The 24,926-nt window shown below is 32.1% G+C and overlaps 1 protein-coding gene across 8 annotated transcripts; it reads left to right on the forward strand.

Moving 5' to 3' along the window:
* The first annotated feature begins 1,763 nt into the window (after positions 1-1,763).
* LOC120770292 (G protein alpha q subunit) lies at positions 1,764-18,828 on the forward strand. Of its 8 annotated transcripts, none has more exons than XM_040097637.1 (11): positions 1,767-1,789; positions 3,274-3,882; positions 9,937-10,637; positions 12,125-12,309; positions 12,486-12,640; positions 12,834-12,962; positions 13,489-13,617; positions 14,087-14,216; positions 14,283-14,436; positions 15,006-15,113; positions 15,513-15,915. In XM_040097637.1, the coding sequence occupies exons 3-11, from the start codon at positions 10,520-10,522 to the stop codon at positions 15,593-15,595; spliced, it is 1,191 nt and encodes a 396-aa protein (XP_039953571.1). In that variant the 5' UTR covers positions 1,767-1,789; positions 3,274-3,882; positions 9,937-10,519; the 3' UTR covers positions 15,596-15,915. The 8 variants fall into 8 exon arrangements, with proteins under 8 accessions (XP_039953566.1, XP_039953571.1, XP_039953570.1 ...); XM_040097631.1 differs by lacking the exons at positions 13,489-13,617; positions 15,513-15,915 and adding an exon at positions 18,649-18,828 and having other exon boundaries at positions 1,773-1,789; positions 3,274-3,366; positions 3,465-3,882; XM_040097632.1 differs by lacking the exons at positions 13,489-13,617; positions 15,513-15,915 and adding an exon at positions 18,649-18,828 and having other exon boundaries at positions 1,764-1,789; positions 3,465-3,882.
* Positions 18,829-24,926: the final 6,098 nt, after the last annotated feature.

Here is a 24,926-nt window from a genome sequence, read left to right on the forward strand (position 1 = left end):
TTTGCAACAAAACACACAATTCAAAAATCAAAAGTCATTTGCTGAGCCAAAAGATTTATACTTACATACACATATATGCATACAAATTGTATTTGAATCGGTGAAAAATAAATAAGTTAAACTAAACTTCTTTAAAATTTGTTATTCTTGCGCAATTGTTTATGGTGAGTTGTTAATTTTCTCACGTTATTTTTAGTAACAATTTACACACATATTATACACAAACATATAAATAATTGTTTAAAACATATCCTTACAATTTAGTTGTAATAACAGTGCATCCATCCTATATACAACAATGCCAAAAGTTGAAAGCACACACATACCCATACATTATTTGCAAGCTCTGTGGCATTGTATTTCGCTGGTAGTGTGAATCAAACCTTCTTCGGCGAGTTAATATATTTAATTTTGCAATAAGTGTTTTGTAACTTCAATATATTATACTTTGTTAAAGCTGATCGTAATTTCATATTGTGACTGTGCAAAAACAACACAAAACTTCTTATATACATACATACATACAATATTTACGAATATAAAACAAAACAGACCATTGTATTTAGTATTTAGTTGTATCTAATACGTATATATGTATATTATTTACAATCTAAACTGGTCAAATTTCAAAAACACTACAGTTTACGGAACAAAAATAAATATTTAAACTAATAAAAACTAAAAATTTAATTGTTGGTGTTTTTGTTGTTATTATATCAACCTAAAATAAACTTCAAATTGCGGTCGAAAAGCAGATTTGAAAACATCAGAAATTAGAATTTGGAAAACGAAGTGCTTGAAGATAGAACTCTACAAAATTATCACGCTTGGAGCTGACTTATGATGTCACTTATCCTATTTAACACAGATGCAATTTCTATTGTATTTATTCCTCAAAAGAATAACTGAGCCCCGCGACAGGAAGAAATCTGTACATCTGGCAAAGAAGAAGAAGGTTTTTGTTACTACAAACACAACCTGCTGGGTCAGCACGAAACTAAAAACAGTTATAAGTAAAAATTGTTGCCCTTCAGTCCATCAGCAGCATAGAATGGATTTAAAAAATGCGGAATCCCACAAGTGTCAAGCATTTAGCAGATAGGAATAAGATTATATATATACGTACTTACAAAGTTGCTTTTGTTGTTTGAGCGATATAGATCCTTCGGAAATGATGTTTAGCCTTGAAACCTTGACACTTCAGGTTAAGTAGACTTGACTTACTTGGAAATAATCACCGATGGTGTAGTGGACTAAATATTCAAACAGTTTGAAATTCAGTTCAGTTCAGTCCAGACTATTCAAACAGTTTGAGACTATTTATTCAAATATAAATACGTCACGTTTCATTTGATAAACTACACTTGACTTATTTAATATCGTAAATTTATTGTTGTTGTTACGCAAACTCCAATTGTACACAAACAAACGGAACCGGATACTTTGGCAATTCTGAAGTAATTTCAGTGGATTAATTGTTTATTTAGTAAGGAATAGAACTAATCTCTGAATAAACAATTGCTGGAATTAGTTGCGCTTTATTCCAATAGTAAATACATAGTTTGAGCGCTAAAAATTTAATAGCTGTATTTTTAACACACTTGATTGTCGTTGGCAATGCTCTTTCATTTCCGCACTGCCTTATTGCTATCTGCAAATAAATTTTTGCATTACTTCTTTCGCATTCGCTTTGGCCTAGCCCGCCTTATCGACTGCGGGTATAATGTTGTTTTCTCTCTCATTCCTTGCCATTCATTTCAGTAGTGCAGTGTGATTTTTCTTGTGTGTGGTAATGATGAAAATTTTGTAATTTTTTAGCAAAAAATATTAAAAATATAGTCCAATTAGTAAGAAATATATGCTAAACTTTAAAACTAACGCATATTATTTAAAAGTATAGTGTCATAAATGTGAAATGTGCTTATATGCAACTAAAAAAGGATTTGGAAAAATCTAATGGGGAAAATTTAATACACCGCAGAAAAAAATGAATGAAAAAGAGGCTGGAGAAGGTGTGAGGTGCAAATTTTGATTGGAAATAAATGGTTTTCAAGCTGCTCATATAAAATGACGGAAAAGTTATTTGTAGACGTAAAATTATACTTGTTAATTTGTTTGTGAGGATAAATGTGCATAAATATTTAAAAAAACTCGTATGCAGCTTTTCAAAGCGCTACCGGTTTGTCAAATACAGAAACTGGGTGATCTGTGACACCCGCAAGTAATTGTGTAGTTCAGAGCTCTTACTGTTTCAGTGTATCAATTAACACCAGATTTGCCAAGAAATGATTTGTCGGTGTTTTGATAAAAATATAAAAAGTGCTATCCTAAATGTCGATTTACTAAAGAAAAATTCCTGTGATAGTGTAAAATATATGACAAAATTTTCAAGTGTTTATTTAAAAATTTTCGCAATTTGACTAGGCATGTACATATATATACTATTATATCAGTAAAGTGACTTAATTTTATAGAGAAATTATTGCAAATAATCGTGATTTCGGGTGCAATGGAAATTTTCGTTTTTAGATTTTTTTTCTTTCAGCGGACCTCGCCCGTCAAATATACATCGTCGGTCGTATCGTCTGGCATGTGTGTATTCGCCCCGTCGGTATCGTGGTGTATCTGATTTGCTGTTCTACTGTGTCGACAAAACAGTTCAGAAATCTTCAATATAAGCGAAAACACGCAGGAGCAAGTGTGACAACTATATGGCTAGATTAGATCGGCAGCAAACCATCGGTCTGTTTCTGCGAACTTGTATCATAAAAGTAAACGAAACGTCACGCAATTTTCTTTTTTGCTTATATTTCTTCGTTCTCTTTTGTACTATTTTTCCCCATTGGATTTGGTCATAGTCGTCAAATGATATCAAGTAAAATTTTAACAATTTTTACGAATTTCTTGCAAAAAGAAACGAAAAATAGTAAGTGCAAAAAAACTAAAAGGTAAACAAAGATCGGTGCGACAAGTGAATCTTCGCATAGTTACGAAGTTACTATGGAGGATACCGATGTATATAATTGTGAATTGATTGGGCAGGTGCTATTTTAATAGCTGAAAATCATTTAAAATTTTATATTACATCCAATTAACAAAAAAAAAGTAATTGTTGATTTAATTGAAAAAATTCAATACAGTACCTCTAGTGTTCAATACACATACCTACGTACACACACTTTTGAAATTCCACCTCCAGCCTCTTGCACTTATAATCTGTGTGAAAAAGTTATTTTGTGATTTTATTCTTCATGCATAATAATGTTATATTAGGCTAAAATGCTTGAATATGCACTCTGACGAATTAAAGAAATAGAAAATGTTTCATAATTAAAGATTCAGAGTTGTGTATTGATATGTAAACGGGTAATTTTTGAAGTAAAGAACAAACAAATTAAAAAAATTATTTTAAGCAAATGTGCAAAAAATACAAACTACTCGATCTAACAACAGAAAAATTATAGGAAAACCAGAAAGAGCAACAAAAGCGGTTGAAGCGGAAAAATGTTCCTTATATTTTAGAAACGGGCTCAAGCAACTACAGCTATATTGAAGAAATGAATGAATAATTGACGCCATATATGCACCAACGGTACCGTTAAATATACCTGGATATATAAATATTAGTTGCGGCCGCCAATTGAACAGCAAATGCAGCAGCAACAATAGTTCGTCTAATAGCAATATATACAATAGATCTGCAGGGATTCTGTAAAAAGGATTAATTTTAAGCAAAAAAGAAACCAACCCACAATAAAAATAAAGAACAATATTCTCCTAATGATACTGCATTCGAGAATATCGACTACAAGGAAATACCAACTTTTGATACGAGTTTCCTTAAGTTTCTGAAATCTTCAACACCAAAATATATTTTAATTGGTAAGTTAAATTTATTTGAAAAACTTAACCAATTTTGCAAAAATTTTAAATACATTAACCTCGGTTGCCACAAAGATGGAATATACAATTCACAAATAATGAAGTTTCCATACAAAAATTGGTTTTTATGCAACTTTTCGTCATGTTCTTTGTGGAAATTATCTTAACATATTGGAGCGCAGTCTTGAAGAAGAACCTATGCAAAATTTTGTGAAGGTATCTGGTTAAATATAGTAAAAGTTTTTTATACAAAAATGTCGATCGTTCAGTTTAATGGGAGCTACAGTTGTCCGATATCGGCGGTTCATATGCAATGTGCAAATTTCCATATCGATTTATTAAAAACTTAGGGAGTAGTTCCCGTTAGGCCGATTTAGGGATATGACTAAATCAACTTATCTCTTCATGTTGTTCATTTATATAAATTTTTTTATTTGTAATGTAAAGATAGTCAACAAAAATGCACTTAGGGAAACGTTTTAACTTTTACAACCTTTTCAATTGCAATTATGTGATTTTAGATCAATAATATCACAGTTAAAAGTAAATATTTCTAATCGGATGTAGAGTGTGCTAAAAATTTTTGTTAAAAGTGACAAAGTTTAAATTACATATTAGTTGTTTTTTTTTTTAATAAAACCAATAAATTTAATTATTTAATATGAGCTGGTGTTAAGTTTGACGAAACACTTAGATATGCATACATGTAAAACTACAGTAAACATAGAAATGTACATACATAAATATGTGCCTTTGCGAAAATTATGCATTAAAATCCTAAAAATAGTTCATGAAATAAATAGCAAATGGATTACTCATACTGATAACAGAAGGGAAATATCTGCGTACATACGTTCTAGACAATCAAAATATTTTCTTCATTATATTATAAAATGAGCTGAAACGTGTTCAACAGGTTTTTATTTTCACATATGATGTAGTTCAATTAGGGAGGTGCAGATTCTTCGCATCCATTTCGTATTCATTTATCTCAACTTTATCAATACTAAATCAACAAAAAGCTTAGACAAGCTATGCGCCAAAGACTACATAGAAGTCGAATGAGCTTCTAGTGATCGCGCTGCAGGTTATTCTTATCATACACAAGTATATCACTCCGGAGACCGGACCAACTATACGTTGATAAAAAAACCACACAGAGGCACAGAGCTGCTGGTTTTACTTTACGATTCAAGAAAATTTATTATGGTTAGATTTGTATTGTTATATGTACATAAAAACCGCACAGATACATATACATATACATACATATATTGTTATTTGTATATATCTGTGCGACAATAACAGCGCATGTAGGAATGGATCGCCAGCGGCAGCGGCGCCAACGGAGATATTAATAATAAGAAAATTAACGTTGGCTAACAGCGCACAAAACCTTAATTTAATAACAAATGCAAATGCAAATTAGCCGATGTTTTTGAGTAGGAGAAGAATTGAGCAAATGGCGTGTCGAATTTCATAATTATATAGTTTGAAAGAAATTTACTACAGAGGAGTCACAGTGATCTCTTCAAACCATTTGTAGTTATCGTATGAATTTTACATTCAGAATTCGATTTTCCTGTGCTTTTCTAGTGGCCAGGCTACAAAAATAACAAAATTTTTGCACGCGTGTATTCATGTATGTATGTATTCCATAATAACACGATTACTGTGGAAAATCACAAGTCTATGCTAAATTAGCCAACGTTGATTCTATCGTTTTTCGCTGTTCTTCAAGTCTTTCAACGATTTTACATTTCGCATATCGTATTTTCTTGCGCTTGTCAATAAGAAAAGACACACTTTTCACACATTATAGGGGAGGGCGTGCTCTCCTGTAGCTATGGTCGCGTACCTATGGCATTGGAAATGGTAGCGTATTACCGTTAATTAGATTTGAGCTGAAAAAAAGTAAAAACGAAAGCGTATATTTTTTAAATAAATTTACAGTATGTAACATATTTGATCATGTCTTAATAACATAAACAAAAACCGTAATGTGATGAAGTTTCTTTCCTTGGTGTAATTTCATTAATTTTTTCTTTTAAAATCATGCCGCCAATTATTTATGAAATATTTAATATAGGCCATGGTAGCGACAAAATTTAAAAAACAAATATCAAAAAATCCAAAAATTAAATTAATTAGAGGTTATGGTTAACTATAATATATCGGTATTCGGTTTAAGGACTTCGCAAGTAGGCGTATCAATAAACCTGTCATATCTGAAATACATTAGTTTTCATAAAATCTGATTACAGTTATTATGATCAGTCAGTACCATTACTGTATATATACCAACTAGGTAAAGGTCCATATGTAAGTAAATGCGTATTTTGCCATCAATTTTTATGTTCGAACGTAATTTCCAACACATTCAAAGCGGTATTTTTTGTATTCGAAATTGTAGAATTCTGTGTGAACCCTACAGTTAGTAACAGTTCTTTGTATACGTCTTAAAATTGTACATAGTATTTGTCTAGTTAGTGTTAGTAGTAGCCTCGGAAATAGAATTCTTCAAATAAATCTGAATTCAATGAGCCACATATTTGTTTTGTTGTAACCTCTGGCAAAAAAAATCAATGCTCTGCCCTTAGTAAGCGCTAGGAAGGAAACAACATTTGCTATTGAAAATGGATTTTTGCATTGCTTTCTACATACTTTTCTTCTTCTTCTTCTTTACTGTCGTAGACACCCCTTACGCGGTTATAGACAGGTTAACAACAGCGTGGAGTCATTTATTCTTTTGCTATTTGGCGCCAATTCGAGATTTCAAGTGTAGCCAGGTCCTTCTCCACCTTATCTTATCTTATTCAATTTAGTGGAGGTCTTCCTCTGCTTCCACCAAATCAAAAATCCTTAAAGATAAAGTGTTCTCTTCCATTCGGACAACATTACCTAACCAGTTGCAGCCGTTGTCTTTTGATTCGCAGAACTATGTGAATGTCGTCGTATATCTCGTAAATCGCAAAGGACCATAAATCTTCCGCAAAACCTTTATCTTGAACACTCCTCAGGCCGACTAATCAGATGTTGCTTTCATCCGACCATAACTCGCAAAGAAGCTGATTCATGCACCTTATCAGTTCTTCGCTGCCGTATTTTAATAGCTCGGCCGGTTATCCATCGGCCTCTGCCGATTTGTTGTTCTTCACGCGGGTAATTGCTATTCGAACCTCATCATAGTCTGTTGGCTGTCTCAGTATCCTATCCTGCTCGTATTGTAGTCGATCGCAATATTGCCACTGGAGACATGTCGTCCATGTCTCACGTCGTAATCGGTCCGGTTTAGAACCTTTCGATCCGAAGACAGCCAAGTAGCCTGATGAATTTTTTTGCGCTGAAATCTAATTCTACAGACAAGTATATTTCGAGCTTCTGCTTTGTCGATCAGCCTTAACCCATTTGGAGAGGTTTCGCCTTGTTGGTTGAATGTTCCAACGTTGCCTTCTTTGCTCACGATGAGCGTGCTTCAGCCGCTCATAAAAGACATCTTTGGTCATATCGTCCTTCTCTTTCTTTGAGGCGTGGGCGCAAATCTGTGTTATGTTGAAAAATTTTGCTCTGATGTGGATTGTGGTTAGACGCTCATCCACCGGAGTGAATGCCAGGACTCAATGACTGAGTAATTTTCCCCATCACGAATCCCACCTGAATTTACACTCCTTTATAAGACCGCTGTAGTATATGTCAGCCTTTACTTTCACGAGGACATCAACCAGCTGAGCATCGATACCTTCCCAATTTAGAGACCGGCCATTCCAAGGGCATGCCTTTAAATCATAGTCCTTATTACGTTTGCTGTAGTCGTCATCAAAATGAGGTCTTTCATCCCAGACTGTTGTTCTCTTTCATTGGGAGTGGTTTCTACAACGTTTGGTAAACAGACGCTTTAACCGAATATGTCGAAGTGGTTCCGCTGAAGCTTCCTATCTTCTCGAAAACAAACGCTTTGATTTGCCAGAAATCTATCTCGAAATACATTATTTGGTTTATCATAAATAAATAACTAAACTTTACAATACACCCTGTCACGGAGGTATCGGGAATTCTTCATTTACGAGTGGTACAGAGCATTCAAGGAGGGTCGGGAGACCGTCGAAGACATGCCTCTTTCCGGACGGTCTTCAACGAGTGTGACCGATGATAACGTTGAAAAAGTGAAGGAAATTGTTGCCGAAAGTAGCCTTGTGATCAAGCTCAGGAAATTGTTCATAAATTGGAAATGTCACACGAGAGCGTACGTACATTTGTGCACGAAAAATTGGGCATGCAACGCGTTGCTGTAAGACTTGTTCCGATAGAGCTGAATTTCCTTCAAAAAAGGTATCGAGAGCAAGTAGCTGCAGACATGCTGGATCGAGACAATTTGGATCCCACCTTCATGGAACGCATAATTACTGGTGACGAAACATACGAGGTCTACGAATATGGCACACTTACGAATCAGCAATTATCCGAATGGCCGCCCAAAGGCGCGCCAAAGCCGAAAAAAACACGAATTCGTTGCATCTGGTCAAACCGTCAACAAAAAGTATTATCTTGGTGTTATGCGGCGCTTGCGAGTCGCTAATTCGTGGATTCTGCTCTTGATAACGCACCATAGCACAAAGCCATCATTGTGAATGAATTTTTGGCCAAAGACAAATTTTCGTTTTATTTATAAATTCGTGATACTTTCTTGACAGGGTGTATTTCTAACAAAACTTTTAAATACAATTTTAGTTTCAAAATTTTCAGCCAAAAAGTATGCAATGGCTACAGAATTGGGAGTGAATGCATGAATATCCGCCATGAATGGTGTTATAGCGTCAAAATATGCCTAACACAATTATAAAGATTGCTGCCAGTTGGGAGCCTCTGGCCCGATAAAAAGCTGAGTCAATTTCGGTTACATGGACTCGACTATCAAGACCCCAACGCCGTCGCTTTTTAGAAGAAGTTATATAGCACGTTATAACACCCGCCTGTGAAGTTACATAACTCGGAAACGTGATTTTCATAGCAAAAATTGCCTACATTTTGGCGCATAGAAGACTTTAGGGTAACGAGGCTAACTTTTTCTAAGAAATTGCCAATTCTTCGTTGACTGAAAACAAAGAAGAAAAAAAAGAAAGAAAAGAAAGAAAAATTGTATCATAAGTAGGTTTCGGGATAACCAAAGGAAACTGAAATCTAAGCATTGAGCACAAAATCTTGCGCACATATGATCATCATATCATCCGTTGCTAACGCTGTTTTACTACAGCTGATCGGTTCTACCTTTATAGCTTTTTCACCAATACTCCTTGTTGGAATACGCTATCCAAATACACTAATTAAAGCCATTCTATTTTCCCTATCGCATATACAGCCTCTGAGCTATTACAACAGCAACAAAAACAAAAGCAAAAACTATGAGTTTAGTCATCAACCTTGCCAATGGACTGTGAAGTTCAAGACAATTGGATTAGAATAGACTTGACGACGGGCGGCATACGGCATTCGGGAACGAGGTTAACGCCGCCCGCAAGTCAAGCGGTTTCGGGGGGTCATCCAACACCAACTGTTCGTTGCAGCAGTTGGCGGCGCTTCACTCGTCGGTCACTATGATGGTCGCGCAAAGTAGATCTGTGCTTTGTTTCTATATATATGTATGTGTATATATCTTATTTTGTTGCCTTCGAAGCTTTGGCTAGGAAGCCCTACATGACCGACAAATCGGTAAATGTATGCGCACATTGGGACTCGGGAAATGTCTGCTTCCGTGACTGCTGGACAGTTGTTTTTCGATTTTTTGTCTCTTCGGTAGGGCGCGCATTGCTGCATTCGTACTATGCGCACGAACAAACGAATGCTATACAAAATTTTTCAATATTTTTTTTGTACTTTTTAAAATTATCATAACACGGCACACCGTTCGAGCGTAAAGAAGCTTAGGAGCAACCAACGCTTGTTCATTAAGCGTTTTGTTTTTAATAAGATTTGAAACTAAGTGAGCTCTGCTATATCCATTTTTAGATAAATAATTCGATCAATTATATTATATTTTTTTCTCTCTCTTTTTTTCAGATGTTTACGGATTTTTTTAAATAGGATCATACAAAGAAGGAGAAACGGTACCTATCGTTGGTTGCAACTGGACAAACATAAAGTTCGAAAAGCAAAATAAATAAAAATAAAAAATTTTAGCTTGAGAAAAGAGGCGCTCAACCAAAATAAAAGAATTTGTGGGAATACAATCGTATGTGAACATTTCCATGTGAAAATAAAACGAAGTTAATTTCAAAATTTACTTCAAAATCTTTTGCCATACAAAGATAATTGGACAGGAGCATATGTGTTGTGCCGCAACATTGATTGTTGCGCTAACGGAAGTCACACACGACGACACACACCTATCGAGAAGGTGGTGGCGGCAAAGGAACTTGGCAAGCATTTGAAATTATCATCTGCTCCAACATTATTGACTACAAAATAGGCAAGCAAAGCACGCCGGCGGCTACATTGAGGCAGGCTATAGCACGAGCGTTTCGCCACAAAGCTTTTACTTTAAATAACGAACAACATTAACAACAAATCCAGTCCAGTAGTAGTACATAGACTAGAGTGTGTGGTTAAGGGTGCGGCGTAAGCAGCCAAAAATTTAGCTAGTATGGAGTGCTGTTTATCGGAGGAGGCGAAGGAACAGAAGCGCATTAATCAGGAAATCGAACGGCAGTTGCGTCGAGACAAACGCGATGCGCGAAGGGAACTCAAACTATTGCTGCTCGGTAAGTGATTTGCGCAAGCTGCAAGTATGTATGTATGTATATCTCAACCTTAGGGCAAAAATACACTTAAAGGCATTTAAAAAAAATTCCGAGCTTAGGGGGAACTTACTAATGACTTTTTATGAACCAAATTTAAAACCCAAGTAGAAACTATTGGTTAAAAACAACATAGCTTTTTTTGTTTTCCGTTTCCACGACAATCGGGTCTAGCAACCGGAACGGACCTGGAGGACCAGCCAAGGACTGTCAACTCGGCACCATTGCTCGAATTTACTTCAAGAAACAAAAACGCAGTTTTATTGGTGAATTCCATTCCATTAATAAGTGTTAGTGACTTGGAGGTTATGTTGTAAATTCAAAAAGACAAAACCCGCACATATGTACATATGTATGTAGTAAAGTGTCCTTGTCGGTTCCGATATTTATTTTATCTATAGTTGTTACTATTGTTATATTACCATTTTTCAACAGGTTTTAGATGTCCATTACAGAGAAAAAAGATTTGTCGGCCTCGTTCAATACAGATCTGATAAAATTTTGAGGAAATAAGTATATAAAAATAATCTCCATAAAAATTTTATCTTCTTATTTCCTTATTACCGTTACAAACTGGGTTATATCAGCAAAGTAACTGACCTTGACTGAATAAAACACGTGTCAATTCCGGTAGCGAAAGACCGGCTGTTGTGGGAATTCAAATTCACTACTTACTGCCACTGAAAAACATTTTGAACACTTGTTCATTCCTAACTGCCATAAATAAGTCCGTTACCACGTCCAAGTCGGTTCTACGTAACCAAGAACCGGAATCAGAAACCATCCAGTAGTAGTGAGCTCGGTGTTTTTATCCAAAAATATTTGATGAACTACTAAGGTCTGCGGCAGCGTCCAGGATGGGGTGGCCAGAACCATGAATTGCAGTGAGGTCCCCCACTTTTAAGGAGCAGGGAGGAGAGAGTGGAGAGAGAACAGCGCTGGCTGCAGGAATGCGCTATGCCAAGCTGCTTCTAGAAGGGTACAACCTCGCATGGTTTAAAGAAATAATCTTCCTCCCCAGAGCACTGCAGGCTCAGGAAGCACTTGTCCAATATGGACATAACATCTTGCGCCAACTGTCGGTTCTGCGAAATGGAACAGGACCCCAGAACACCTGATTCTCGATTGCCCATCAATTTGCAGAAGCAGGCTCCTGGAATTGTACAGGATGCTGGACCTTGGTAACCATATGTGATATAGGGGAGGGCACAATAGACCATAGGTCGCAGTTCAAAACCCCTATCTTTACTATCTATCTATCTAATATCTGCATTAACTACAAAAACAAGACCGCTTCGTGGCGAAATTTCGAGTTTTGTAGAAATATTCGTTCCTAGTAAAGTTTTCTAAAAACGTTTTAGCTGTAATTTCGTATACGCCTTCTTTGTCCAATCAAACAGCTCAAGATACAATTTTCTTGTTATTAATTTTCTTTTTATTTCTCTTCACAGGCACTGGTGAATCCGGCAAATCGACATTCATCAAACAGATGCGTATTATTCACGGCAGCGGTTACTCCGACGAAGACAAACGGGGTTACATTAAATTAGTCTATCAAAATATATTCATGGCCATGCAGTCGATGATCAAGGCCATGGATATGTTAAAAATTTCGTATGGCAAAGACGAGCACGGTGTAAGTAAAATATAAGAGATGCAAAATTAGTATTTACAATGCTTTGGTAGTTCAATAGATATGTTTATATTCGGTACTAAGCGGTACGGAAGCCGATTTATTACTTTTCGCAAATCCTATTTTACCATAACCTAAAAAAAGCACTATTAATCTATGCTACAAATGCTTTTCGACAGGAATTTGGCGAACTGGTGATGAGTATCGATTACGAAACGGTCACATCATTCGAAGATCCATATTTGTCCGCCATTAAAACACTGTGGGCGGATACTGGCATACAAGAATGTTACGATAGACGAAGAGAATATCAACTCACAGATTCGGCAAAATAGTGAGTACCTTACCACCACCCATATGCTTACAAGTCTCTTATAATTTAAGTGTTCGCCATTACAAATAACGAAAAAGCCGTGAGGCAAACAATATCTTTGAAGTGTGTAAATCGAATGACATACATACATACATACAAACAATAAGTATATGGAGAAAACTTATAAACAAAAATATATATATATATTTATTAGTTATCTGATGGATCTCGATCGTGTGGCTCAACCAGATTATTTACCAACCGAACAAGATATTTTGAGAGTTCGTGTGCCGACAACGGGGATCATTGAGTATCCCTTTGATTTAGAAGAAATTCGATTTAGGTACAACATACAAATTCTATTTCGCAAAATGTGCCTTTTGATTGCATACATGTAAATTATACTACTAATTTGCTTTGACTCTTATTTAATACTAAATATTTACTAAACTTTTGTTAAAACAAAACAAAACAAAAAAAAAAACATTGTTTTGGCTTTCGAGCATTTTGTGCATGTTTGCCTTATAATTTTTTGTGTGCGACACTAACCCCCCCGATTTCTACACATTTTTGTTGAAGGTTAATATTATTAAAAATTGTTAGAAAAATATAGAAATTCATGTATACTTTGTAGTGTTGAGTTTGTAGGAATTCACTGGAACTTAGTGAGGTTATGGCTTCAGAAAATGAAAGTAAAATTTCGTGTTTGCTGCGATTTATAATTTCTTAAAGAAATTATGCGAAAAAAGGATGATAGAGATTTGCTTCCAACTACCACTTTAAAACTATAGCTTCATAATCATAGTCATAATTATAGCTTTACGTACATATAAATAAAGAATTTACAATTTTTGTTTGCCAACGTGCAGCTATCTCAGCGATCTTGATCGTATTGAAAAAGAGGATTACCTACCCAGCGAGCAGGATATTTTGCGTGCTCGTGTGCCCACCACAGGGATACTTGAATATCCATTCGATTTGGACGGTATCGTATTTAGGTATAATACTTACTCGAAAAAACATGATTTTGAAAAATATTGCATCCACTTTTCCCAGCTAAGGCTAGTCGAACGAGTATAAATGCAATACCTCGAAATAGTTTAATATTGCCAATTTTGCAGGTTTGAAGTGTAGCTTGAAATACTTTCATCATACATACGCATTGTTTTTGTTGGTGCTTCAATAATTTGCGCTTTGTGTAGCTTCATTTGTTTGTTAACGTTATTTGGTTCATTTTCGTATTAAACATATATATCTTGTTTTAAGCATTTCTATGTGTAACGCCTACATGCTTACTTATTTATGAGTGTTGTTTATGTTTGTAACCGTTATTATAACCGATTATTAAAACCTGACATTTTTTTTTCTAAAAACATACCAAATTTAATTAAAACAATTTTATGCAATTTCTCCGTCGCATTTTCATTCAACACACACACACACACACACGTATATATACACGCACAGAATGGTGGACGTGGGTGGTCAGCGTTCCGAGAGAAGAAAATGGATTCATTGCTTTGAGAATGTGACTTCAATCATATTTTTGGTTGCGCTATCGGAATACGATCAAATTTTATTCGAATCTGATAATGAGGTGAGTACAATTTACGCGCTGGCGTGTTGAATATGTCTCATTCGTCTCTTGTTGTTTATTGCGCAGAATCGTATGGAAGAATCAAAAGCTTTATTTAGAACTATTATTACGTATCCGTGGTTCCAAAATTCATCAGTTATTCTCTTCTTAAATAAGAAAGACTTATTAGAGGAAAAAATCATGTATTCGCATTTGGTAGATTACTTTCCCGAATATGATGGTGAGTACACACACACTAATTATTTTGCTATAATTTTCTGCTCTCATTTGTAGTTGTAAATTATTTATAAGCTGTAGACGCGCTAGTTATCAAGAAAGCTATTAGTTTTTGTTGTTCTTTATTATTAACAGTTATACTATATTATTAACAACAAAAAAAATATTCTAAAAATTTTTGTGATTACGAAGGACCCAAATGTGATCACGCTGCCGCTAAACAATTTGTCTTGAAAAAATATCTGGCTGCGAATCCAGATCCCGAACGTCAGTGCTACTCCCATTTCACCACAGCTACAGGTTAAAACCACAAAGTTTTACTTAAAGCTTTCAAAGCTTTGCTAAAAAGCTAGTTGTAGCTAGCCGTTCTAAAGTTTGTGTAAATTCTTGTATTTTTGCGCTACGCACACAATATCGATTTAAGTTATGTATATACATTTATATGTAGCAGTAAATGGTATTTAAAAATAAGTAGGTATTTAGTTGTGTAATGATTATTGAATGCCTTATAATCGTATCGCTTGTACTGTATGTTCGCTCTTCTTTCATATTCTCACACTAAACGCTAATTAGGTCCACAAAGGGATGCGATTGCCGCCCGTGAATTCATACTTCGTATGTTTGTAGACCTTAATCCAGATTCCGAAAAAATCATCTATTCTCATTTCACCTGTGCTACGGGTAAGTATACGCATACGCGCTCAAAAGCAGTTGGACTGAGTGTTTGTGTGTGAGTTTCAAAAAAAAAAATAAAACATTGTGTGTGTGCTTGTATTTGAGAAATTGGAAAATTAATGACAAGTTAACGGTATTCAACTAAAAACCATCCACGTGCCTGCTTCCAGGTAATGCGAATCGACTCATAAATAGTAGATCTACTTACAGCGCACTAGTTTGCTTAAAATGTAAAGCTGTAAATTAACGGTATATAAAACAGTATCGCTAGCATTTTTTTTATTATGCCGCGGTAGTTGCCAGTAAGCTCTGCAACTTAAAATTAAAAAAAAAAAACTTACTTTTGCTGTTTATTAAAAAAAAATCTTCATAAATTTTCACTTCGGCCACTTGAACTTCGTGCAGATACCGAAAACATTAAGCTCGTATTCTGCGCCGTCAAGGATACTATCATGCAGAATGCTCTCAAGGAATTCAATTTGGGTTAAGCAACTTCACCGAACACAACTGAACGGAACGCGCGTCCTCATCTCTCTAACCCGTCTACCTAGCTACTTACATGCATATAGTTAGCCAACGCATCAACTTATAACTGTTTCGCTTCTTTATACTACGATTTTATTAATACACATTGGCTTATAATAAATAAATAATAATAAACAAATAAGAAAGGCAAAAGCAAGACTTGATTTCTAAAAAAAAAAAACACATACATACATATATAGGCAATAATATTGTAATAATGTTTAGGCAAAGTGTAAACTCTTTTGTTTAAGTACTCGTCAATAAAACAAATTCCTAAAAGTTGTTTTACTTTCGCCATTGAGTCGCATATGATGAGCGTTAATTTCCTTTGTCGAGGGAAATTTTAAATATTTATAATTAGTTGCTTCCCCTACGGAGTGTTTGGTGTGTTCGTACGTTCGACAGATAGAAATTTGGTATATTCATGAAACCTAGTAGTAAAAATAGCAGCAATTAACTTAAAAAAAAAAATGGATTTTTTACCAAACTTTCGGACTAAAGAAATTTTTATATTTTCTAAAAAATATATTTAAGAAGCTCGTGTTAAAATTTGAGACTAGTCGGTTTACCCGTTTTCGAGTAATGTTGGTTACCGACTTTAAAAACACGATTTTGAGATAAACGCGTTTAAAGTTGGGAATGCACTTCCAAGCAATCTGAAACGCCTTTTCAAATTTGCGTGCAACTTTGAAAATATCCACCGGAACGGTATTAAATTTTCTGTGTGTCGTCTTAAATTTTGTACATTGAGGAAATGAAATTAAAAAAACGATTTTTTGAAAATTCTAACTGTCATAACCTCTTAATTGTAGTTAAAGAAAAGCTTCTTCCATTTTAATGCGTTGTTGTTGTAAATACACAAATGTCATGGTTATAGAATACCTCACTGGAGGGACATTTTTTGAGTGCTGGTAAATCCGTTGTTCCAATATCATTAATCCAATTGTTTTGGAACGTTTTTTCAAGTTGCTTTGGCTAAGCTTACGCGAACTAAACTACGAGGAACACCCGGGACAGCCATCTACTGACTTTATTTCAATATTTTTCAAACTAACAGAGTTAGATAATATAAAAAAATGTCATAATATGACATTTCAGTACTATTAACTGTTTCGAATATGCAACGGTTTATTACTTTTTCGAAAATACAAAAAAATTAACAATTATATTGCTTTTTCGAACATACAACAAAGTAGGATTTGTTTATTAATTTTTTTTTATTACATTTTCGAACATACAAGATAAAACCTTATTACTTTTTCGAATATACAGTATCAAAAAGATATGATTGAATTAATATATTTTTTACAAATAATATCGAATAGCGGTTTATTAATTTTTCGAATATACAGTATCAAAAAAGTATGATTGATTTAATCTATTTTTTTTTAATAATATCAAATAACGGCTTATTACTTTCTCGAACATACAAAAATAAACATTTCTATTAATTTTTCGAATATACAGGAACAAAGAAGTATGATTGATTTAATCTATTTTTTACAAATAATATCAAGTAACGGTTTATTATTTCGAACATTCAAGAATAAACCTTTTTATTACTTTTTCGAATATACAAAGTATGATTTATTTATTTTTTTTTACAAATAATTTCGAATAACCGTTATTACTTTTTCGAACATACAAAAATTAACCTTTTTATTACTTTTTCGATCACAACAACAACAAAGTATGATTTATTTCATTTTTTTTAATAATATAAGTTTATTAATTTTTCGAATATACAACAATAACCGTAAACGTTTTTTATTACTTTTTCGAATGTACAACAACTACAAATGACGATTTATTTATTCTTTTTTTTTACAAATATACGCTAACTGTTTATTACTTTATCGAATATACAACAACAACAATAAACATTTTTACTACTATTGCGAATGTATTAACAACAACAATAAAGCGCGATTACTTTACATAACTTGACATATGTACATATGTACTTGTTTTTAAGAAATGACATCGAATAACGGTTTATTACTTATTCGAACATCCGACAACAAAAAGTGATGTATAATATTTTCTGAACCATTATCCTATGTGCAAGAATCGAGTAATTAAATTTTCGAAGATCCAAAAATAAAAAGCAATGAATGAGTTAACAGTAACATTTTTACAGTACTACTACGCTAAAGGCAAAAATGCATCTCAAGCCGCCAATAAAATTTGTGCAGTTTATGGACCCGATCCAGTTTCCATTTCCACCGCACAACGATGGTTTCAACGTTTTCGTTCTGGTGTAGAGGTGGTCGAAGATGCGCCACGCTCCGGATGGCCTATCGTCGAAAATTGCGATAAAATCGCTGAATTAGTCGAAAGAGACCGGAGCAGCCGTAGCATCGGTCAAGAGCTGGGCATGAGTCATCAAAAATTCATTTCAATTTCAATAAAAAAAAATCAACAAAAATACCGCAATACCATTTTGACAACCATTATAATGTAATGATTTATTGTTTATGATTTTTTTCCATTTATTATTATATACGCCTCCATTTTTTATTTTCAAGATTTCTCTCTTTTCTATTTTATTTTAACTAACGGTGAATTAATTGGTTTATGCCTTGCTCACTAGCCTATCAGACTAAGCAAACCTAACCTAACGGTGAATTACATATACTGTAATTTTTATATTTTCAAAAATCTGGCAATGCTGTTTGTGAGTGCGAATCTTAATTTGGTTAATATTAGAAGAGAATATCAGTGAGTGTGCTAAGAAGCAACTATTTAAGAATATGAAGAAATGAAGTTGTGAGAGTGTGTGTGCAAAAATTATTTAAGGAGGTCCCTTACATACATACATATATGAATATTATTTTATCAAAAATGTTTAAACCAATGAAAATATAAAAAAGATTGAAATCAACTTTCTAAAGAGTTTAATATTGTTTTTATCTTTATTCGTATTTAATGCCGTTATTGGACCTCCTTAAATTTTTTCCAATTTATGTAAAATATTTTCTAATCAAATTATTTTTTCTCACCCCGCCCACTTTAGATACTGAAAATATTCGATTCGTGTTTGCAGCTGTTAAGGACACCATTCTCCAATCAAATCTGAAAGAATATAATCTGGTCTGAAGTGCATTCAGATGGACAGACAATTTTTGTGATTTTATTATATTCATGATTCCTTTTTCGCATAAAAATATATAAGTAAAAAAACAAAACAAAAATAAATAAACAAACACAAAAAATACATATAACGCTAAATTAAAAAGAAAAATTATATAAGCAAAAACAAAAACAAAAATATTAGACAAACAAAATAGCGCAAATGGCGATGAATATAAAAGTGAAACTAACGATTATTTAAAAAGAAAAATTTTATAACGCAAAGTAAAAAATAGTAAATAACATTAATAATAATAATAATAATTGCAAGTATATATAAAATAATAAAATGTATGGAAATTCAGTAAAACTACAAAATGAGACGGCAATCAGACACCAACAAGTGTAATAATATGCGAGAGGAGGAGGAGCTAGCACTTATGTAACTAGAAAGAAGCGAGTGAAAATATTAGTTAAATTTATTTTAAATTGTTTTTTTTTTGGAATTTGCCAACGGCAACATGAAAATGCGAAAACGAAGGGAACGTCTCATATATACACACAAACACAGGCAAACACGTGAAAAAGCGGCGAACACTGAACACAAGAAGAGAAGCAGCAAATTAAATAATGAATAATGGAAATATAATGCATACATTTGTATAATTAATACGAATATATACACACATACATAAATACATACATACTACATACTTACATTATTTGTACATGTATTGATGAAGTGAACCACTAGATGTAACCATAAATACATTAAAAACAAACAACAACAACAAAAAAACTAAATAAATGCTAAATGAGAAAACGTTTCTTATTATGTAAATAAGAAGAAGAAGAATAAGAGAGAAGTTCAACCAAATATTTAAGGAAAACAAATGTGAAAAGTAATCATCTACAACAACAACTACAAATACAACCGCTCCTACAACAACAGTTCGGCCGGCTAGCTGCGTTCAGGCGCGGCGAATTGAGCATACAAGAGGCAGACAAGTGGGGCAGCAGCGGTTGACGGCAGCAAATTCGCATATATACATACATACACACACATACCTAAAACATACCCACATACATACATACATACTTAGTTAAGGCGAAAATTTAGAAGGGGGCGAAACAAGCGACGAAACTAAAAATGTAACTGCATAATATGCATTGTTTATAAATAATAAATTATTTAATAAAATCAAATGAAATGTGAATTTTGTTTGTGTAAAACTTGCGAGCGCGCGAATTTACATAAAAAACGTACAGAACATATGGAAAAGTTACACTTTATAAATTGCACACTTGAACATAGAAGAACATTTAAATCAATTGCAAACACAAAAACAACAACTACGCCATAAACACATACGCACACTCGCGCACACAAGTCTACATACATACATATGTACATACAAATAGCGCGCAAATGTAAAAGTTGTACGAAAACTGCAGCAACAAAAACAAAAACACACAATGCATGCGTTATAAAGTAATTAAATGTAAAGAAAATACATACAAACTTACACACATACATGCATGCGTATATGCATTTGGGGAAAACGAAGAAAACGTATGAAAGTTGTAATGTCATATACATACTATATAGTACATACATACACACCTAACTGCATACATAAATATATGCATAAACGCACCCACACACACTTAAATATTAAGTTATTAGTAAAAAATGGTATAAAAAATAATTTTGTGCTTTGTAACACGATGGCATTAGGATTGCATAACTGACAGTTCATGAATATGTTCGCTTTAAGTTGGCGTTTTTAAAGTTTTGAAAACTATGTATGTACTATGATTGTTTTAATTTTTTTTTAATTTCGATTAGTTAACTATTTTTGTTCTTGTTTTCGTTTTCGTTTTATTATTATTATGATTTTTTGTAAATTTGATAATGATATAATAAAAATAAAAATTAATATAAATAATTTATATGCGCTCATAAGAAATAAAAAACAACAACAACAAGAAATATTTATATTTTGAACAAATAAAGAATGGAAAAATTCAAATAAACACACATGAATGGGAAATTAGTTTATACACATGTACATACATATATGTTGTAGGTTTGACAATCTTGTGTTTTAATAGTTTTTTAAACAATTTGCGGAGGCAATATATTGCTGTATAAAGTCTTTTTGTAGGCATACAAGTTGCACACAGTGTCGCAGGTGATGAGAAAATATACCTGAATGACTACAACAATTTCAGCTAATTTTAAATAAATTATTTGTGTTGTCAAGCGCAAGTGGAGTGTCGAAAAATAAAGGCAGAGCTGTGTTAAAAAGTAAAAAAGGATGAGACAAGCCGAGAAAGCGGCTGTTTTGTAATCCGTTCCCACGACAGTCGGGTCTACGTAACCGGAACGAAGCCGTTTTTTATCCGGCCAAGGACTGTCAACTCGGCAGATTTCTGCTGCTACAACAACAGCAACTGTGGTGTAGTAACAACTAACTTCTGAAGCTGTGACGTCAAACATGTCAACAAATTTGGTTCGAACTGACAAAAAAACAACATTTTCACGTATTTTAATACATACTTATATTTTTCTATTAAGTTTTCGACGTTATCTTTTGCACCACTCGGGGGTATATGGTGCACTACAACGTTATTTACAGCATTTATACACCACTTAAGAAACAATTTATACTGAAAATTTTTATTTATGCATAAATCTTACGCTGCAACCGAAAATAAATACGCTCTATGAGTGTCAGTGCGATAAAATTAAGCCACAGTTGATTTTATTTAAAAAATATTTTTTTTTGCAATCATTTAATAAGAGATTTAAAGGTTTTTACTAAAAAAAAACCCACACATAAAATAAACTGTTATTACATTATTTTTTTTCGTAAACTTACACCTTCACACACACACACATGCGCATTGCAGTCACTTGGTACACTCGTGATGATTTCGAATTCATCACGCCGCATACTCGTACTCAAATACATACATACAGACATAATATAATGTAACCTATGTACGTGAGAGTGAATTCGTCGATAGGAAATGTAAAAAAAAACAACAAAGCTTTAACTGAATAAATTTATATAAATGAATTATAATAGAGAATGCATTAATTAGCTTTTAAAAAGCTTAAAGTACTAAAACCGTCATCGTAGTTGTTGTTGGTTGATTAGTGATGAACAATGAAACAACATAGTGGTCTTATTTTAGAAAATTACCGTTTTATTGTACACGATTGGAAATCTATTTATATTTTTGGGTTTTGTTTAATTTTTACGTTTCCGTCCAAATGAAAATGAGCGTAAAGCAAATTAAATTATGTACATACATATGTATGTTCTTTATAGCTACATATATGCATACATATGTAGATACATACAGACATTAATGCATTTATACATGCACATACATACATACATATTTGCTTTAAATTTTTAATTTTTCTATTTCAATTTTTTAGGTTTTGTATTTTTTTTTGATTTTAATATTTTCGTACATATGTACATATGTATACATATATGTATGTACATACATACATTACATAATTGCATTCTAATTTTATATTTTAATTTTTTTTTATTTCTAGGTTTTTAGTTTTTTTGTTTACTTTTTTTAATTTTAATAATTTTTCGCGCATACATACATATTTACATTAAACTTTTATTTTTAAATTTATTTTTATTTCTAGTTTTTTTTTATTTTAAATTTTTTTTTTATTTGAATTATTTATTTTTTTTATTTTATTTTATTTTTTACTATTTATATGTTTACATTAAACTTTTATTTTTTAATTTTTTTTTTAGTCTAGTGTTTTAGTTTTTAAATTTTTTAATGTAAATTTTTGTTTTAAATTTAATTATTTTTTATTTTTTTTTTGCGCATACATCATATTTGCATTAAACTTGTAATTTTTTAATTTTTTAGCTTTTAAATACATACATACATATGTATGTACATTTAATTTTAATTATTTTTACATTTTTATTTTGTTTTATTTTATTTGATTTATTTTTATTAATTTTTTATTTATTTATTTTTTTTTATTTATTTTTTTTTATTTATTTTTTTAATTTTATTTTATGTGTTTTATTTTGTATTTAATTTTTTTTCCAATTTGCGTTTATTTGAAAAAAGTATATTTTAAAACACTTGTGTGCATATGTACATACTATGTATGTATGTGTATACTTCAATTATTATATGTGTACATATGTATTTATGAAAGAAGTATAAAAATATGCAAAGCCACGAAATTTTATTATAAATTTACAACAAAAATATTGCATTTTAAGCTGAAATCACTGTCACGTGAGCATGTTACTTCAGTACAAACATATTTTTCAATACATATAATGTATTATTTACTAGAAATTATGCGCCATATATTCGAAAAAAAAAAAAAATTTCTCTGCTCCGGCTATTTTGTTTTTGTCAAATTTGATAACGCTGCAACTGCTGAAGCGAGAATTTCACAAGTTGAATTTTGAAATCAACCGATTTTGTTGTTATATAAACAAATTTTGCTGGCCTCTGGGCCATTATTTCAATAGTATACAAAAAATAACGGTAAACATGATTTATGTAGTCATTCTCATAGCAAATATAGTATATTTGAAGTGCACTAATCGCTTTCCTTACCAAGTTTATTTTTGCTTAATGCATTGAATTTCAGTGCCATTCGTTCCTAAAGTCATACATACATACATACATACTTGTATTAAACGCCAAGAGTTGTATATGATCTCAGATTTTACTAACATAGCGGGCATTATATACATATGTACACGTATATATAACTTCAGTAGCATAAATATATACTACATATATAAATATAAACGAATTCCATACAACTTGGCCTTGCCTTTCCGTGTATAATATATGTATATCTGTCTAATAGACCTATTTATTAAATATAAAACGATCGAAAAATAGTTATGCAATATTTTAGCAGTTTTCAAAATTTTTTTCGTGAAATACAACTCTGACGATCCACAGTCGTTATATACATACATATATGTATGTATATATACATACGTAATTTAATTTTTTATTTATAAAGTAAACAATTTTAACCAAATATTAAGTAATTATATACATACATACCTGCATACATATAAAATTGCAACAAAAAGCACAAAGAAAATATAAAGCAAATTCGATATAGAATTCACGAAAAATTAAATAAGTGCAGACAAAAGTAAATATTGCAAAAAATCAAACATAAATGTACAGCTTCTTCGATTTATGCCACTAATATAGGACAAGCATTCATAGCGAAAATATATAAATAATAGTATACATACCTTACTCATTTTTCAGCATACCAAACATACATACATATGTATATTCACATGCACTGAAATGCAATTAAAAAATAATAATAATAATGATCATTTTAATTAATAATTTTTTTCGTTAAAAAATTGATTTTTCTTATCAAAATCAAAAATTATATTTTTTATCAAAAAATATATAAATATATATATTTTTTTCAATTAATCAAGCAATTTAATTTCAAATTTTTTTATCGATTAATCAAAAATAATTTTTTTTATCAAAAACAAAATTTTTTTATCAAAAAAAAATATTTTTTATCAAAAAAATTTTATCAATTATTTAACAAAAATAGTATTTTCTTTATCAACAAAATTATTTGTTTCATCAACACATATTTTTACCAAAAGAAAATTTATCAAAAAAATTTTTAACAAAAACGGTATTTTCTTTAACAGTAATTTATTTTTTTTTATCAAAAATAAAATTTTTTTTATCAAAAATAAAATTTTTTTATCAAAAATAAAACTTTCTTTATCAATAATAACAAATATTTTATATAAAAAAATAAATCTTTAAGTCAACGGCAATTGTAAGACAGCTCTTTAAGCAGAAAGGCCTCTCTTCCAATTTCCAAGACTACACTTTCAAATCTATTTTTGAAAAAAAAAAGATGCACAGAATACAGCCCACTAACGGTATTGGTGTTTTGTGCTTCTTTAACGGTACTCTTCACACGAAATATAACTAAATTAAGCACTTTAAGTGTTAATCAAATGAAATAAATGACGTCACACAGTTATTTATGTATGTAGTAGTCTTGGTTTCGCGTGAAAATTACTATTTTTGCAGTATATAAAAAAGAGAAAATGTATTGGCGAGATAACTGTGTAAAGAAACTTAATTTTTTATTGCATACCACAAAGTTGATTGGTATGAGAATTGTTTACTTTT

The sequence above is a fragment of the Bactrocera tryoni genome, chromosome 3 (genome assembly GCF_016617805.1).
Source record: "Bactrocera tryoni isolate S06 chromosome 3, CSIRO_BtryS06_freeze2, whole genome shotgun sequence".
NCBI classification, from domain to species: Eukaryota; Metazoa; Arthropoda; class Insecta; order Diptera; family Tephritidae; genus Bactrocera; species Bactrocera tryoni.